This window comes from Eublepharis macularius, chromosome 1 (genome assembly GCF_028583425.1).
Source record: "Eublepharis macularius isolate TG4126 chromosome 1, MPM_Emac_v1.0, whole genome shotgun sequence".
Lineage (NCBI taxonomy): Eukaryota > Metazoa > Chordata > Lepidosauria > Squamata > Eublepharidae > Eublepharis > Eublepharis macularius.
In genome coordinates, this window is record NC_072790.1 from 73,037,706 (window position 1) to 73,057,110 (window position 19,405).

At 42.1% G+C, this 19,405-nt stretch overlaps 1 protein-coding gene across 4 annotated transcripts in view; it reads left to right on the forward strand.

Annotated features, from left to right (window-relative positions):
• RIMS1 (regulating synaptic membrane exocytosis 1) overlaps positions 1 to 19,405 on the forward strand; it is a 432,846-nt gene that overhangs the window by 341,272 nt on the left and 72,169 nt on the right. For 3 of the 4 annotated variants that reach the window (XM_054998089.1, XM_054998012.1, XM_054998257.1), the window contains one exon: positions 4,774 to 4,886. The exons of the other annotated variant lie outside the window; for it this stretch is intronic. In XM_054998089.1, the coding sequence (XP_054854064.1) occupies positions 4,774 to 4,886 (113 nt within the window). The remainder of the gene's footprint in view (positions 1 to 4,773; positions 4,887 to 19,405) is intronic. 4 annotated transcript variants of the gene reach the window in all.

Consider the following 19,405-nt stretch of genomic DNA (forward strand, 5'->3'; position numbering starts at 1 on the left):
GCTAACATCAACAAAACATCAATAAATACAGTCTTGAAAAAACATAAAACTATAAAAGTTATCACCAATCATAGTAATTCATTTCCACATGTTAAAATCCATAGGCTACTATAAAAGGCATGAGCTCAAATTCTGCAACCTGTGAAGAAAGTAGTGTCCGAGCTGGTTCTTTCAAGACCCCTGACCCCAGGTATAATACTCCCCTTCCCCCTTAGAAACAGAATAGTTCCAGCCTGGGTTTTCAACCTAGAGCAAACACCATTTCTCACCAGTCTCAAGAATTAGTACTGCCATCTTTCAATCTTAATCCTACCAATATTTGCGTTGGGATTTTCTGGATGTATGGAAAGCTCTAGTTTATTTCCATGACTGGTCATTTCGGGAGTAATTTTTTAAAGTTATTATTTATGGTGGCAGAATTATTAAGGGCAAGAAAGCCACTTCTTCACAGGTTTATCACAGGATAGGTATAACCTGATTTTCTCACTGAAACTCAAGATAATTAAACCACAGTAAAAACATTCTGGCAGCTTTATGTAAGCAGAAAGCAGTTAAGTTGTCATAGCAAAGTACAGCAAGTGAAGAGGTCCTGCAGATATGAAGGTCTTTGTAGGTGAAAATCACTACCTTGATTTGAATCCAGTAACTGATAGGTAACAAATTGAATGACTGCAGAATGGGTATTACACACATACTCCGCTTAGCTCCTCATAGCAAATTCTGTACCAACTTCAGTGGTATACCCAAGGAGAGTGCATTACAATAGTCAAGCCTTGAGGTCTCCATGACAAAGTAGTTCAATACCTGTGCTTTGAAAGTTTGCTCTGGACTAGATTACATTCTGCTAGCAATGTTACAGTTCTGATGCTTTTAATTTAGAGCTTTCTGGAAGTTGTGTAGTTTCAGGGAGCTCTGTCAAACTCCTGTGTGAAACATTATGAAATAGCCATGTTCTCCTTTGCAGAAGCAACCGTTAGTTACAGGGACCCAAACTTTAGTTAGTTCAATTGGGGGGAGGGGGAATATAATGTTCTCAAATTGGAAAAGCCCTAAACTCTCAGGTTGTACTGTTTTCATATATGTTCCATTTGTCAGGGTGTAATTTAAGAGTGTGGCTAACTCAGCACTTCTCTGTGAGTTGTACTCCTTCAGTAATCTCCAGTAATGTTCATTCTCATCTTTCAAGAATGACAAATAATTTTTTTAAAAGCAAAGGAGAGACAGAAATCAAAGCTGTTTTTTTATAGTTCTAAAAGCTCTAGTGTTCAGAGGAATTTGAAGGTAAATGCAAATCTCTTTGTGTTTTATGTTTTTTTTATTGGTGTGGCTGTAAGTTAACTTCTATATTTGGGGGGGGGGTTCTGAAGTTATTTCTTTCAATGGGGTTTGCTGTAGTTAATTTTGAAAGTTGCTAAACTGTGTACCTGGAGGATCATTGTAAATAACCAAAATAAAACAGCCCAGTTACAGTTTAAAGCTTAGCAATGTCAATTTGTTTAGATAAACCTGTGTAACTTCTTATTTTATCTGCTTATCTTGTACTAGAGTTTATGTAAGTCCTATTTTGTCTACCTAACAACTCTTGGTATTTTCCCTTGTCCATTTCAACTGAATTGATGACTCTTTTGATTGGATCCCGTTTTAAGACAGCTTATAACATACCATTTCCCCCTCCCACACACACACATTTCAACTGTGAATCATCAGCCAAGTGAATGTTCACTTCAGCACATCTGATTAAGTGAACTTGGACACAAAAGGTTATGCTGGAATAAATTTTGTTAGTGAGTTGTTTTGTTAGTTTGTTAGCAAGTTACAGTAGTCTAATCTGGAGGTGACCGTTGCCTGGATCACTGTTGTTAGGTCATGGGTTGAGAGGTAGGGGGCAAGCTGCCTGGCCTGCCGCAGATGGAAAAAGGCAGACCTGGCCACCACTGTGATCTGGGCTTCCATTGATAAGGAGGCATCCAGAATTACTCCCAGACTCCTAACTATTAGAACAGGCATAAGTGGAGACCCATTGAGTGTCAGGAGAACCCTGAACCAACGGTCCACAACCCAAGTACAGGACCTCTGTCTTAGTGGGACTCAATTTCTGTTGACTCTGCTTCAACCATCCAAACACGGCCTTCAAGTCTCTAGCTAAGGCATCTGGGGCTGAGTCAGGCCAGCTACTCATCAACAGATACAACTTGGTGTCATGTGGTTTAGAGTTCACTGAGGTGAATATGCAGGTGAAAAGGGAAGGAAAGATACTCTAACTAGGGGTGTGGAATCTGGATCTGGGATTCAGGGGGAAAAGCCATATTTTAGCCAATCTGTCTAAATACGGCTTTCCTGAATCAAGTAAGAGAATCTGGGATCCAGTATAGGAACCCAGATCCAGACCCCCAGATAAATCCGGATAAATCCAGAAAACATGGCTGGCTTTTTCCTGGGTTTCTCCCACTTTTTTCCAAGAAGGGAGGGAGAGGGGGGAGTGATGTAGGAAGAGGAGGGAATGGGGAGTGAGTGGCCAATCGGTGCAGGAGATCTCCTTGTCTGCCTGGCTTCTGTTAGTGGCACTGGTTCAGTTGGGCTAGGTTGGAATAGTGACTCTTACTTCAGTTTGTTTCAGGTGGAATTCTTTGTTCTGACACGATTCTCTAGTTTAATGTTGATCACCTTCATTTGCTTTGTGGGTTCTTGCTTCAGTTTGGTTTGGGTGGAATTTTGACATTATTCTCTGGATTGATGTTGGTCCCCTTGATTCACTTTGGTTCTGCAAGGATTCTATCCATTATCTTGCTTCAGTTTGGTTATGTTGGGCTTCCTCTTGCATTTGGGAGTGTGCCTTTGGCCTCTGGCCACATTTGTTTTTGGTGCCCACCCCTAACTCTAACTGACTTGCAGGCTTTCCTTCCTTCCACCCTTTGATCACTCCTTATGTGAAGACTGGGTCTAGGGCCGCTGCGAGCATCACACAAGCAGGACAGGAAGGGAGTGGATGTCACCCCCCTCCATTACTCTTCTTTCAGCACCTGTCCTGGCCCTTTGAAGCTCTTGCCGATGGGAGCAGTTTGGAACAGCATGGGGGGGGGCGGTGTCCGGGGAAGAAGGAAGGGAAGAAGGTGGAATGAAAGTTCCATTCCGGAGAGTTCTGCTTGCTTTTCTTTAGAGACAAACCTGTATCTCAAGCCTGGTGTCTCCTATTTGGGAACACATTTGTCATGTTTCTGAGGAAAGAATTACAAATGTCTTCCTTTGAGGAAGCAAAAACATGATTCCACAACAAAACCTGATCAGTGAAATTTTAACCCTTTTGAAAAGTTTCCATGTGTACATCCCAGAAGTGCTATCCATCACTTCCTTGGATTGAGGTGACAGTGTTTTAAGCTACAAACCTATGCCTACCTACTTGGAAATATTCTCATTCAGTACAATGGAACTTACTTTCAAGGAAGCATGAGCTTCATGCCATAGTGAAGAAAATGTCTGGCAAATAATGTTTTTGATGTTTATATGGATTTTACTGTGAATTTTTAAACTAGAAAATAAAATATACACACAAATTACAGCCTTTATAAATAAAAGAGCAATACAAATAATAAAGATTTTGCTACTCAAGCACCAGGTTTCTAAATCCATTTCATGCATCTGCTAAAATCAGTATTAGTCCTGAAAACTTCCATTCAGAACTAAAGCCACAGTGCAAATATCTTAAAAACCCTCAGTTGCTTGAAAGTCCTTTCTTATCTATTACAGCTGTGCCCATTGTCCCTTAGTGCTGCTTATTCATGAAAGTTGTTCACAGAACATGTGTGTGGAATCACGTCTCTCTCCAACCACCACCTTACAACTTATTCTTGGCATAAACCCTTAATACTCATTCCCAAGCACATGGAATTGCAGTAACCCAAAGCCATCACTACCCTTGTCTATTCCTTTCCTCCCTTTGTTTTCCTCATTGTTTGTTTGGTTTTTAATCTCTTAGGTGGCAGGTATCTATTTTTTGACTTTGACATATATGCTGATGGTGTATAAATAATAAAAATGTAAGATTCTCGGCAAAGTGACTGGATAACAGATATAAAACTCCATAATCAAATTTGGCGCAGCTCATCAGAGTGTTCAACTACACAAATTGTATTGAAATAATGGGACATCTGAATATCCTATTTGGTTAGTTATCCACGAAAACTTATACAAGATTTTTTCTGGTGGATTCTGGTTAACCAGTTATACAGAAAATGGTGCACATTGTGATAGTGTAGTGTACATCATGATGGTATTATTTTCAATAGAGTAACATATTAAAATGTCTGTTTCCAGAATGTCTGTTTTGGGAGAAGGGAATTTTCCCCTCACATCCACTATCTGTGGATCCTTTTAACTGGACATGCCAGAAACTGAATTTGAAATTCTGCATGCAAAATATGTTCTCTATCACTGATCTACATCCCTTTCCATTAATAAATATTAAATGCTCAGATCGCTCAATGCTACAGTTCTGTACCCACATTGTCAATCACTATCAAAGAATAATTAATACACATGCATTCTTTTCTGGTTTTCAGATCTAATATGTAACAAACTAGAAAATTTGTCTGATACACATTGCAAGAAAATTGAAGTAATTACATTAGTATTAGATTCCTGTGTTCACATCTTGCTTGTGTTGTTGTTTGAATACTTCTTATTCAGGCTGAAATAAGGTCAAAGTTGCATCTGAACCATTTATGTTTTGAAAAGTTTTTCATCTCTTTTAATAGGCTTCCATTATGTGTTTTGCAGCAAATTTAGTAGTGGAGGAGCGAACGAGACAGATGAAAATGAAAATGCACCGTTATAATCAGACAACAGGGTCTGGTTCTAGTCAAGAACTTGAACGTGAGCAATATTCCAAGGTAAAGATAGTATTAAAATGATACTTCATTTGGAAAGGTGAAGGACTAACATGATGGTTAAAATATGATCTAACACAAAAGTGCCTGTAGTGAAGCTACTAAAAATGCTGATTTTATGTTGTGTCCATAAGTTTGGCTAAATTGTTTTAATAATATATAAGAAAGCCCTTACAGAGATAAAGCAAGATTGTTCCCCTTGTTCTGAAAGCAAAAGTGATTCCTAACTGCATGAAAGTAGAAAGGGCAGATTTGCAAATGACTTGTACATCTCCATTTCATATTCAATCTGGTGTGTAAGCATCAAACCTTGGGGAAGATTTCCAATTTTCCACTTTGAGCATGGAAAGCAGATGTGCAAGTCACTTTCGTGTCAGCTCTCATTCCTTCTTAAAGATGGGTTGGAGCCAAAGGCAGCTTCTGGAAGCAGACGGGCACATCAGTTAGTGCAAGAGCACGCGTGCTTTTTACCAATCCCATCCTCCCACTGCAACCCTCTGTACCAAATGCCATGCTGTGCTTCAGAATCCCGCCCCGCAGCTCAGCATTTCAAGGAATGTAAAGAGCTGTAGGCAGGAAGGGGGAGGCAGGGAAGATCTGGTCCACAAGCGAGTTTATGGGGCCTTTGGATCCAGCCCATTGTCTGAAGCTACTATGTCATGGCTTAATATTTTAACAGATTTATGAGTTTGATGTCTCAGGCTATTACTTAAATGTTTTGCCAAATTAGTTATTGATGCTTCTTTTCAAAATACCTCATTTTTCAGGCCTGCAACTACTAAGGAGACTCTGAATTACTAAGTTCCCAGAATGGCTCCATTGTCTCCACAAGCAAAACCTGATATATAGTTTTTAAATTATGACATGGGCATTAAAAAATGAATCCTTTTGAGAATGGCAGGAACAGGCCAAAACTAGTATGAAAATGTATACATAAGAATTCTATAAAAAAAACCATTGGGGGCTATTTTAATTTACGTGCCAACTTCGGCCATTTTCACGTCTTACCAGCTCTGGTATGTCATGTAAAGCTCCCGCAAAGACAGTGTCTTCCTGGTGCAGTTCCTCATGCCAGGAAGACGCTGTCCTTGCAAGAGCTTTGCGCGACGTGCCAGAGCCAGTAAGACGTGTGAAAACGGCCTTCTTGTGCTCCTTCATAGTATTTTATCAGGTTTGTTTTGTTTTCTTTTCTGTGTGGGTGCATGTTTCATTAGCACACAAACACATACTTGTTTTCATTGGTGTCATATAAAGGTTTTCATCCATACTTTTATAGCAAATAAAAGGGGGTAGTTAACTTTGAAAATGCATTTTCCTCCATATTGAGAAGCATCGTGATGAAAGAAAAGAAGAGAGAGAACCTTATAGAGTAAAAGAAGCTGGCTGCTGTTACAACAGATTTTTATTCTGATTGTGGAAAACAGTATTCTTACTCTGTTTGTAAAGGGTCATAAAGAATGATAGGGCTAGCTCCAAAGTCTCACTTCCTTATGCAGAACAGTACTTCTGCTCAGAGAAGAGATGCAATTATTTACTCCACTTCTCTCTTCCCTCTGCAGCCTCTCCCCCACCACTGCCGCCGCCCCATTAGCTGCATTCTACAAGTAGATCTATTCCAATGGATCCAAACATTAGTTTTTTATATACCTTTATTTTATGTTAACTTCAATTGGAAGCAATGCTCTATCAAGGGAAGAGAATTCCAAAGGTAGAAAACTTCAGGGAGAAAGCCATGATAAAACCTTCCTTGCTGATATCCAGTTAGCCATAGGTAGCCAACTTGCTAGCCCATCTATCATCTAAAACAGTATAATCTGAGATTAATTCTTCCCTATTAGAAGTTTTAAAAATTATATTCCATTTACATCCCACTTCTGTTCAACCATGGAAGTATACAAATGGTTTCTAGGAGGCTTCCCATCCAAGCACACAGGAGATGTATAATTGCTTAGTTTTGACAAGTTTACAACATCTTGGGTCTTCAGAGCATGTCCTGGACCTTTAGAAGCAGGGTCCTTTTCACTAGCTATTTCCATAGGCAGCAGTACTTCCAGCTACTGTGCTTATGAGTGGGGTGATTGTCAACCACTTTGCTTGGTCATAGAGAGAAGTTGAAGATTTTGATTGGCCCCATAAGGAATCAGTGTAAGATGCTGAAACTTAAAATGATGTATAAAAATACAGAGAGAAACTGTGGGAAATTAGAGGCAGTTTTGGGCAACTTCTGTGTCATGTGGTAGATATGTTTGATGATAATGGAGTTTTTGATATGATTGCTTTAGAATATTTTTCATTTTCAAATGAATTAATCTAAAATGTTAAAGTAACATTCACATATGCACGAGCTGCAAAGATCTTGGTTGCAATTTTGGAACAATTAGCTGGTAGCTTTCATACCAAATATTCGAAGTAGATGATACCTTTCACTCATAGCGTCTGAAGGGACAGATCCCATGTGGGAGATTTGTAAAAATTCCGAAATTTATTGCAAAAGTGCCTAACAAATTTGGTGGATCATGAAAAGAGAACTTCAGCTTTTCTTTCAAACATCCTTTCTCCCCTAACAAATCCTTCTGCCAGTTCTTGTCACCACCACCATCCAATTTGAAGGATGCTTTGTGTAGATGGAGAGCACCAGTTTCACCATCATGTCTTCTATGCAGTCCCACATGGGATCTGCACACATGCAGGCCAGCTGCTTATGTTTTAGAGTTCGTAGAAGCGCGAGACACTCACCTAGCCTTTTTGCATGCTTTTCATCCTGGCGCAGCTACAAAAGGCAGGGTGAGCAGCTCCCTTCCTCAGTTCTTCTTTTGCTGCTGCTGAAGGAGGACATCTCTTCTCTCTGCTCCTTGGATCCATCTTCTGTATGTGAGTCAGGGCCTTTGATTCCATGGTGTTGAAGGCTCTCTTAAAGAAGTGTTCCCATTGACAAAGATGGCCCAGTCTGATGGGCACGACAAATGCCTGTTCTGCTTAGGTGAGGGCCATGACACTTGTGCGGTCTGCGAGCAATTCATGCTGAAAGCACACCAATTATTGTTGTTGTTGTTGATTGTTGATTGTTGGTTATTGATTATTGATTATATTTATATCCCGCCCTTCCCGCAAGAGGGCTCAGGGCAGGTTACAACAAAAGATAAAATATGCAAGATAAAATCACAATAAATTAACACAGCTTTCTAATAAAACACCTGCTCACCGTATAAAAACCATATAACATCTGACGGAGGTGGAGGTGCAGCTTAACCATGTGTGGTCGCTCATATATGGAGGGTAGATGGTCAATACCCCCTACAGACATAGAGGAGACCGGGAGAGAGGCTCATTTGGTGGAAACCCTGATGGCCTCAACCATACGCCTGGCAGAACATCTCTGTCTTACAGGCCCGCCTGAAGGAGACAAGATCTTGGCGGGCCCGAGTGTCCTCAGTCAGAGAATTCCACCAGGTCAGGGCCAGGACCAAAAAGGCCCTGGCCATGGTTGAGACCAATTGAGCCTCCCTGGGGCCAGGGACCACCAGTAGGTGCTTACCGGCTGATCTCAGCACCCTCCAGGGAGTATATGGAAAGAGACAGCCCCTCAGGTATGCTGGTCCCAGTCCGTTTAGGGCTTTGTAGGTTAATACCAAAACTTTGAACCTGATCCAGAACTCCACAGGAAGCCAGTAAAGCTGCTGCAGAACTGGAGTTACATGTGTCCTGAAAGGCACACCCATCAAGACACGGGCAGCAGCATTCTGGACCCGCTGTAATTTCTGGGTCAGACTCAAGGGAAGCCCTGTGTAGAGTGAGTTACAGTAATCCAATCTGGAGATGACCATTGCATGGATCACTGTTTCCAGGTCATGGGTTGAGAGATAGGGAGCAAGCTGCCTGGCCTGCCGAAGATGGAAAAAAGCAGACTGGGCAACTGCCATGACCTGGTCCTCCATTGATAAAGAGGAGTCCAGCATCATGCCAAGACTTCTGACTGGCGAAACGGGCACAAGTGGTGCGCCATCGAAGGCCGGAAGCTGGATCCCCCCCTCCAACGTCCCATGACCTAAGTACAGGACCTCCGTCTTCATGGGATTTAACTTCAGTCTGCTCTGCTTCACCCAACCAGACATGGCATCCAAAGCTCTAATCCGGACTTCTGGAGCCGAGCCAGGCCACCTGTCCAACAACAGATACACCTGGGTGTCATCAGTGTACTGGTGGCAACTTCTGAAATGCCGTGCCAGCTGGGTGAGGGGGCGCATATACAGATTGAACAACAATGGGGAGAGAATTGCCCCCTAGGGGACACCGCATACCAATGGTTGGCATGCAGACACCCTCTCCCCTAGTGCCACCCTCTGTCCACGACCATGGAGAAAAGAGACAAGCCACTTTAAGGTAGTCCCTTGTATCCCCACATCGGCAAGGCGTTGGGTCAACAATTCATAGTCAACCATGTCGAATGCTGCCAAAAGATCCAATAACACCAGCAGCACCAACCTGCCTCAATCCAGATGTCCACGGAGATCGTCTGTGAGGGTGACCAACACTGTCTCAGTCCCTTGGCTTGGGAAGAAGCCAGACTGGAATGGGTCCAGGACTGATGCATCTTCCAAGAAAGCCTGCAGCTGCTCCACCACCGCCTGTTCAATCACCTTACCCAGAAATGGGAGATGAAAGGGCATCATGACTTAAGGCAGTGCTTTGGGAGTCAGCCCTGAAGAGCTCTGTCAGCTCAAAACAGACAGCCGCAGATAAAGAACCCCAGTGCCCTGAGCAGTCCTCCTCGGTTCTACCTGGCTTTTCAGCAACTGAGTCAGGTTCCAAAGACCAGTTGGTTACAGCTGTGTCTTTGTTGGCGCCTCCTAAGCTCCAGTCAGAACCGCCTGCAAAAAAGTGAAGCATATTGAGAAACCATCTACATTGAAGGTGAATAAGAGGAAGCAATCTTCTTCTTCAGACCCAACTACTTTGGTTCGTTTGGGTCTGCCCAGGGTTCTGATAACTCCATTACTGGCTCTGAGACATCATTTCACTTCACTTCTGTCTCTCTTCAAGGGAGAAATTCCTGAAGTAATTCCTGAATTGTCCACAGCTTTCCCCCTGCTACCACTTTCTTCCATGCGGCCTTCTGAAAGTCGTAGGGATTCCTTGGTTCTGTCTGACAATAACAACCAACTGGAACTGGTTCATCACTGAAGAAGCCATTTGTTCCATTACTTTCCATATGGTTCTCCTTACCATCTTTACTATGCATAGGGTTACAAAGGCTCACCAGGTACGTACCTGCCTCCTGGTTATTTTTTCCATAACAAAGATCCTTATATGCCAGTCTTTATATACCAAGACCTAAAGCAACATCCTCATTAGTTCCTACTATGGTTCCAGAAGATAATATTGATATGGAACTGACACTGGACCCTTTCACACAGTCCAATGATAACAACAATGTCAGTTCTGATTTTGCATTGGAACCACCTCCACCAGAATTCCTTGCAGAAGACTGCCATTTCTCCAAGTGAAGATCTCCATTTATACACCGAACAGTTGGTCCAAATGGCAAGGTCCTTAGAGATTGCTCTGCTCTGACCTGCTGGAATCCAGTCTTCAAGGTCCTTCACTCAGAAGCTGCTGACCTTGTAGCATTTCCAGCTATGCAGGGGGATGCTTGCTGTGACCAAAGATGTGTGGGCAAAACCAGTTCCGACTCCAGCAATGTCAAAAAAGCTGGATAATATGTATAAAACCATATAAGAATGGTCCGGTTTTCTTTTCACTTGCCCCCCCTGCTAATTCCATTGTTACAGAATCTCTTCTAAGGAAAGGCTTCCAAAGGCCATTCAGTCCCAGCTGATAAAGAAGGAAGGAAACTTGACGTATTAGGTAGAAATGTATATGCCTCTGCAGCGTTAACTTTTTGAATAGGCAATTATGAAACCATTAGGGCCTGCTACCAGCTCTTCTTATGGGAGAAGGTAGGCCCTTACTTAAATTTGATTACAGATAACAAACAAAGGGTAGCTAAGATCTTGCAAGGAGAAGTTCTAAGGCTCTCTAAACAACAAATTAACAAAGCCAGGCATATTAGTGATTGCTCATCCAGAGCCAGAGCCTCTGTTATAGTCATTCATAGACATGCATGGCTTAGATCCAAAGCACTAGCCCCTCACCATAGGATGAGGTTGGAAGACCTTTTCTTTGGGCTCAGACCTATTTTCATCCACTATGGACGAGGCACTGAAAAAGATTAAGGATGACAAGATGATAGCTAGATCCCTTGGTATCACACCCCTCTATCCAAATCCATTTAAGCAAAGATATCTACCTTGGCCATATCTGCTGTACAATAGATACAATCAGTATAATTCCCAACTGATGCATTTGTCTTCAAGAGGCCATCAATAGCCTTCATCTTCTTCCTCTATTCAACCTTGAAAGAGGTATTTCAGAATCAAGTCTTAGGATGGTTCTCGTTCCCCTAAAGATCAATCTGATTCCAATGAACAGAGTTTTTTGACACACACCCCTCTTCCCTCAAGCAATCCATCCCTTCCTCTACGGATGTGGGAGTCCATCACTCAGGAGGTTTCAGTATTGTCTGTAATCAGCCAGGGTTATTGCCTGGAGTTCAAGACACCCCTCCACATATTCCACCCTTGCTCAACCCCCGCCTTGCTCATAGAGGAAGTACAGACATTACTGGCAAAGGGGGCCATAGAACAGGTTCCATCCACTGGCACAGATGGAGTGCTTTCCCATTATTTTATTGTAGATTAAAAGTCAGGGGGCTCTCACCCCTATGTTAGACCTCCATTCCTTAAGTGTTCAAAAAGTTCAAAGTGTTCATAGTGTTCAAAAAGTTCCAGATGGTATCATTAAGAGATATTTTATCCTTGTTGGAAGTTCAAGTTTGGTTCGCTACTGTGGATTTAGAAGATGCATATTTTTATGTTCCAATAAATATTCAGTTCAGAAAGTTCCTTTGCTTCCAATGTGGATCCAAAAAACCCTAATACAGGGTTCTTTTTTTGGTCTCTCCTCTGTCCCTTGGATCTTAACTAGGTCATGGCAGTAATTGTGAGCTACCTCAGAGAAAAGGGTTGTACCATTTTCACCTATCTCAACAATTAGCTTCTAGTGGGCCAGAACAGTGAATCACTGTCCCAACACATATCTCTTGTTCTGAACAAAATGGACCACCTGGGCTTCACGGTCCGTCCTGCTCCCCAACAGAGGGTGGTTTTTGAGGAGGCAGTCCTAGACTTCTCTCACAGCCTTGCCTTCTCCACTCTGGACACAGTAACAAAAATCCTTCTCATCCTAAGCAAGATCCTCTCATGCAGGCACCAAAGCAAATAACAAAGGCTGTTAGGTTTTATGGCCTCCCTGTCCCTTATAGTTCGATTTGCCAGACTGAAGCTTTGTCCCCTCCAAAACTGTCAGAGTATTTCACCCACACAGCCAAAACCTGTACAAGTGGTTCTCCATCCCAAGACTCATCCTCTGGTACCTGAAGTGGTGGAGCAACAAACAGAATCTTCTAGTGGGTACCCAGGTTGGTTCCTCCCCAATCTAAAATCTGCATCAGTACAGATGCTTCCCTGGCATGTTGGGGAGCTTGTTCTGAGACTAATCAGGTGTGTGGTCCCCTCAGGAACCATTTCTGCATATCAACCTTCTCAAATGCAGGGCACTAGGACATGCCCAAAGGCTTTTGTTTGCCTAGTACACAGCAAAAATGTTCAGATATGCATGGACAGTATGACTGCCATGCATTACTTAAACAGGTAGGGGGCAGCCTCCCTTGCTCTCTCCTGGGAATCCTCAATCATATGGGAGTGTACTATCTAACATCAAGTCTCTCTCTCTGCCATACACACAGCAGGCAAGGACAATGTTCTGGCAGATGCTGAGTCAGTCCCAAACTCAAATTACGAATGGTGTATCCACATGAAGTTCTTCCGCCCTGTCTTTTCAAGGTGGGACTATCCAACCATAGACCTCTTTGCCACATACCTCAACAAAAAGTGTGCATTGTATTGCTTGAGGACAAGGAAAGGGAAGGCATCTCTTGGGGATGCCATTCAGATTCCTTGGTCAGGCACCCTGCTGTACACCTTTCCCTCCTGCCCCTTATGACTTTAACCCTCAGCAAAATGATGAGGGAAAGTTCCTTGGCAATCATAATAGCTTCATACTGGCCAAGGCAGACCTGGTTCGCCAGTCTTTTTCGGATGGCACAAGGCCAAACCCATCAATTTTCTCTAGCCACAGACCTGCTTCAGGACAACGTGATTCTCCATCACGCCCTGGCCACTCTAAAGCTCATAGCATGGTTCATGTCTCCCCTGGACTAGTTTTTCCCTCCTCATTCTAAAAGATTCTGTTAGATGCCATGAAGCCTTCCACCAGGAAGACTTATCTAGCTAAAAGTAAGAGTTTTTCCTTTGGACAAAAGATAACAAGCTGAATCCCACCACTTGTTACTTGCCTTCCTTTGCTATCTGGTTCAGGAAAAAGACCAAGGTTTAGCTAATTCATCCATTAAAATCCATCTGGCAGCCATTTCTGCCTACCATGACACTATAAATTGGAAATCTCTGTTCACTCAGTCAGAATGCACTTCTTTCCTTAGAGCTAACCTATATCCCCCAGCATCCAAGTCCATCCCTCAGTGGAGCTTCTCCCTAGTTCTCACCTTAATTATGCACAAGCCTATCAAGCCCTTAGCAACTTATTTGCTAAATATTCTGCCAGCTAAAACAGCCTTTCCGATGGCCATAACTTTGGCTAGGAAGGTGAGTGAACTGCAGGCCCTTATTATTTATTTATTTATTTATTTATTTATTTATTTATTTATTATTATTATTATTATTATTATTTTACATTTTCTACAGATCTGCCCCTCCTTTTATTAAGAGATCTCGGACAAGTTCATTCTCTGCCCAAGCCTTCCTTTTTCTGCCAAAGATCATCTCTGCTTTACACATGAACCAAGACATTGTCCTACCTGTCTTTTTTCTACCACATCAGGATGACACAAAAAGACTTTTGCACACCCTGACATTAAACATGCTTTGTGCTTCTATTTAGATAGGACAGCTGTTTTTTGGAAAGACCCTAACCTTTTATATCATTTAAAAGGAACAAAATAAGTCAGAAGGTCTCTCCACAGACTATTTCCAAATGTATAGTGTGGCTCATTAAGGCTTGTTACAGAATGTAACCCACCATGTCCGCTGTACATAAGGGCATGTTCCACAAAGGCATAGTTCATCTCATCAGCCTTTAAGCTGGGAATTCCACTACTCGACTTGTGTAAGGCGGCCTGGTCAATGCCATCTACATTCATCAAGCATCAGGCCATTGATGTGGACTCCAAATGGAATTCAGCTGTAGGCAAAGCAGTTTTGAATAGTCTTTTTATCTAAAGAGCTTCACATCCTCCTACTGTGTAAGTCAGCTTGCTAATCTCCCATGTGGGACTGCACAGGAGACACAATGATGAAAACAAGGTTGCACTACCTGTAACTGTTGTTTATCGAGTGGTTTTTTGTGCAAGCACACATCCCTCCCTCCTCCTTCACCATGAACTCTTATTCTTACCTTCCTTCTGCACCAGCGGCTTAGAAAATTGAGGGAGGAAGCCACTCACCATGCCTTTTATAGCCATGCCTGGGTGAAAAGCATGCGAAAAGGCTAGGCAAGCATCTCGCATCTCTAAGATCTGTGTAACATCTGCAACCGGCCTGTGCATGCGCAGATCTCATTTGTTCCTGCACAGAAGTCCACTTAATGAACAACAGTTACAGGTAAGTGCAACTCTGTTTTCTCCCTTGCTCTAAAATTCTGCTTCCTCTCCTATGCCCTCTTGGTCCAGCCCCTTCCCTTGCTGAGGCTTCTGTCATCATTTTATTTTATTTTTATTTCATTTTAAGTTTTTTATACTCTGCCTTTCTCTCTGAGATTCAAGACAGTTTACACACTGTAAGCCAATTGTACAATCAATTATTGGTGGATGTGACCTCCAATAACCAATGTAATAGGATTAGGATTGCAGAAATCTAAGACAAAGGAGCAACAAGCCATAGATATTAACAAGACATGTTAAATGATGCAGAAATTTCCTAGTAGGATAATACATATAGAAATAGATAGTATGTACAGTACTCCATGGTATAGTCCACAGTGGGGATGTACAATTTGGGATACATGGTGCAAAAATATACCTGAAAAAATTGGCTTCCCTATTAATCCCAAATATATTCAGAATTAACCTGGTCCATTATTCCATATGAAGGAATCTTTCCAGGGGGACTGGGAGGGTGTTTTTTGAGCAAACTACACCAAAATTGCAGCAGAGTGAGAGCTTGCTGTCCTGAAAAGACCCTCTGAGTGTTAAGAAGATTGGGTCAAGGGGTCTGATTCTACAAGCCCCTGAACAAGGTCATCCCAGCCGGTTTCCATTGTTTGGGGAGGGGGGAGGTTCCAGTGCTTTCCCCAGAGCAAAGAAGCCAAGCCAAACACACAAAGAGTAACCAGCCAAGAAGAACCAATAAAACCCAAAAGAACCCAAGAATCCCAGCAGAACCAACCTGGCAGCAGAAGGAACACAAGGCATGTACTCGCTGGCAGCCATTTACACCAACTTTTTTCCCTTTGGTTTTTTGAAGGCTTTGGGGGAAAGGAGGGAGGGGAGGCAACTTTTAGGCAGCAATTTAGGAAGAGGGAGCTCTGTCTCTTCTATCACGATGATTCTCTCGGGCCATCATTTACAGAAATGAGAATAGTTAAAAGGAAACTGAAAAGGAAACACAGATTCAAATCCTTTGAGGATGCTTAGAAGCTATTTAAAACCACCCTAATTGAAGCCCAGGGAGAATCCATTCCCCAGGTTAGGAAAGGTACTGACAAGTCTAAGAGAATGCCTGCATGGTTAATGACCCAAGTTAAGATTTCTTTCAAAAAGTGTAAGGTCTGTCCCAATGAAGTGAACATAAAGGAACACAGGGTCGGGCAAATTAGGCTTGCAAGAAGAGAATTTGAGGAAGTGATTATTAAAAAGCATCAAAATAAACAATTTTAAAAACTTGATTTTTAAAAAGGGATCCAGAGGAAGGAACCAAGAAATTACAGGCCTGTTAGCCTAATGTTTGTTCCAGGCAAATTATTAGAAACTATAATCCAAAATAGAATTATTAGGCGTATAGAGAAACAAAGCCTGCGGAGAGCACTGCCACCAACTCAGACAGGTTGTTTACTGTGGAACTAGGTGACCAGTAAACAAGCAGTTTGCCCTATTTGTCTTTAGCCCCCATCATAAACAGCATACAATTAATGCCAGTGATAGTTTGCATTGGGAACATGCAGAAGTTGAAGGACTCATAGAGGATAATAGCCACTCCACCTCCCTGTGGGGTTGGGGAAGGACCACATAACCAGACACACCATGTCGTTTTCTTCTAACCATTTCTCTGTTGTGCAAGCCATGATAATTTTCTCTTTCTTTAACATCCCAGAGAGGTGTGCAGTTTTGTGCCTCACTGATTCTGGAATTGCACAGTGTTAGGCAAGAGGTGGAGGAAATCGGGACTGTTGCATTGTAAGCTCTTAGAATGCTATAGAGCTTAGACAGGCAATGAGCATCCTTGACAAATCTTTAAAAAATCCCATCCACATATCTACCAGTTCCCATCTGCACTGAAATAGTGCCATATTCAAATAACCTGCTTCAGATTAAGATTGTCCCCAGCACCACTAATCACTTTGACTGACGGCCAAACTACAAGTGACATCTGACACTAGTTGGACAGTTGTCAGCTTCCCTCAAGTTTTGATGGGAAATGTAGGCATCCTGGTCTTGCAGCTTGGCTGTCTGACTGCTGTCCAATGGACTTTTCAACTGCCTACATTTCCCATCAAAACTTGAGGGAAGCTGACAACTGTCCAACTAATGTCAGGCGTCACTTGTAGTTTGGCCCAAAGAGAGCTGTGGTTCTTGAAAGCTTATGCTACAATAAAATTGGTTAGTCTTAAAGGTGCTACTGGACTCTTTGCTAATGTAATGCCTTGTTTATGAAAACAGGCTACTCCATCTTAAACCATTTGACCACTGAGATCATGATGGTATCAGTGGGATAGAAAACAAATAATGGAATCTTAAGCAGACTTATACCTTTCTAAGCCCACTGACACCCCCCCCCCCATGGACTTAGAAGGGGGTAACTGTTTGGATTGCACTAAAAATTTCATCGATTGATCAGATGAATTCCATGGATTGTACAGCTAGTAACTGAAGTCATGCTGAAATTACTATATGTTAGTGTAAGATGAGGGGTGGGCAAGTGGGGAGCTGAAAAATATTTACCGTGCAACCGTACACAATGATCTTATGATGGAGTAATTCTCCATTGGGTTGTACTATTAGTCACCAAGAGAACGTTCAAGCATTAAGTTGGATAAAAGTTATATATTTATATGGACCACATGGGCCTTTGGATTAATACATCTGGGCTCTTTGTATATTTTATACTATGTGACTCCCAGATCAGCAAGGCCTTGAGTGTACTTTTTAAAACTACTTTTTAACTTTTGTACTTTTTTAAAAAGTAAAAAACAAAGAAAAAGTAGGACAAGGTCATTCAAACAGTTTAGGCTAGCTGGCTAAAACAAAAGAACCAGCACTTACTAATATTACAATGAAGAAGAATGGGCTAATTTTTATCCCACATAGTACATAGGAAGGTTGTGGTATTCAGAAACAAGAGAGATGATGTACAAAATAGCAAATGAGGGTACAACATCTACGAGAGTATGCAAGCAAGAATTTGAACTGCTTTTCAGTCTAATGAATGCTGTCACAAGCACTACCATATTATTTCAGATTTGCTTCATACATCAACAATTTATTTACAAATATGTGTGTACTCCCAGGGCTTTTTTCTGGGAAAAGAGATGGTGGAACTCAGTGCGTTGACCTCGGAGAAAATGGTCACATGGCTGGTGGCCCCGCCCCCTGATCTCCAGACAGAGGGGAGTTTAGATTGCCCTCCACACCGCTCGTGGTGTGGAGGGCAGTCTAAACTCCCCTCTGTCTGGAGATCAGGGGGCGGGGCCACCAGCCATGTGACCATTTTCAAGAGGTTCTGGAACTCCATTCCACTGCATTCCAGCTGCAAAAAAGCCCTGTGTACTCGTAAGTATTAAATAGTAGGTGCAATCTATATCGCAGAGTCTGACCGATGCAATTTCCAAATGATTTCGATACATGTTTATAATTATACGTTGCATTATAGTTATGAATGCTAATGGTGGGATAATATCCTGTTTTGAAGCATTACACAGGTGTACCTCCTATTTGTTCCTTTACTAAGACATTGCACACAGTCTTAGAATTCAACTGTCAGTTAATGTACTGGTTTGGATCCCATGTTTTCTGTTGATGGAAGGGTGGAACTGATTGTCATCAGTCCCCCTTCTTCATTGCAGATGCCTTGTTTCCATTTCACATTGTTCCAGGGGTCCTTCGAGCCATTTGATTTGAGAGGGTGGGGGCAGTAGGCAGTAGAAGGAAAGGGGTAGATGGAAATTTACTTCTGCAAGTGACAGTCTGCTAATGGCATGTAGGATGCAAGCCACTCTTTTTTTAAGTCTCAGAGCCATATTACAGTTTACATTTTTAATGCTTTCCTCACAGCCAGACAGCAGCTGCAAAAACATGCTTTTTAAAGGATCACCGGTCCCCGATTCAGTTTAAGAAAACAGGGATGGGGGAGGCAGGAGCCCCTCCACTTCTCATGGTACAGTGCCGTGCAGAACTGGGCCCCTGCAGCCCTTTAAAAAACAGTTCCCTCAGCTATTGTGTGGCTGAGAAGAAAGCAACTCAGATCTGAACAACTCAGACCCAACCTCATTAAAAATGTAATTTGTAATTTGGCCCTTCTTGGTGATTTTTTAAAGAAAATATTCTGACTTAATGAGAAACAGCAGTTAATTTCTTTTATATTGACTAAGGAATTTGATAAGTATCAGAGACATACCGAGGAAGAACAGAAGACTATATAAATAAAAAGAAATCATTACTAGTTTTTATTTAAGAACTACCGTCATGCATCTTGAGTTTAAGCAATCAGTTTGTAACATTGTATGTGTATTGTGTTAAAATGTAGCCTATGTGGGTATAATATACATAAAACAATAGTAATACTTAACATTAGTATTAAAAAACGCTAATGGCTTTTTACCCTCTTTTAGGGTAAAGCAGCTTTGGGAAGTGGAAAGAGATACATAACTGTCCCTTAACCACCATCTTTTCCTCACCATAAAGCTGCTTGTTTAGACACATGTTTGTGAGATTATCTGTGCACATGAAACTCATAGGCAGAGCACTGGTGAGAAGGAACTGCAGGAAAAAGCAATCAGTGGTTTCAGGGTTAAGCATTCCCCCCACCCCCTGCCCATACACATACTGCATGTTGGGGCCAAATGATAATTTTTCAAAGATCCTTTCCCATAAAAGAAATTGCTACTGGTTGTTCTCC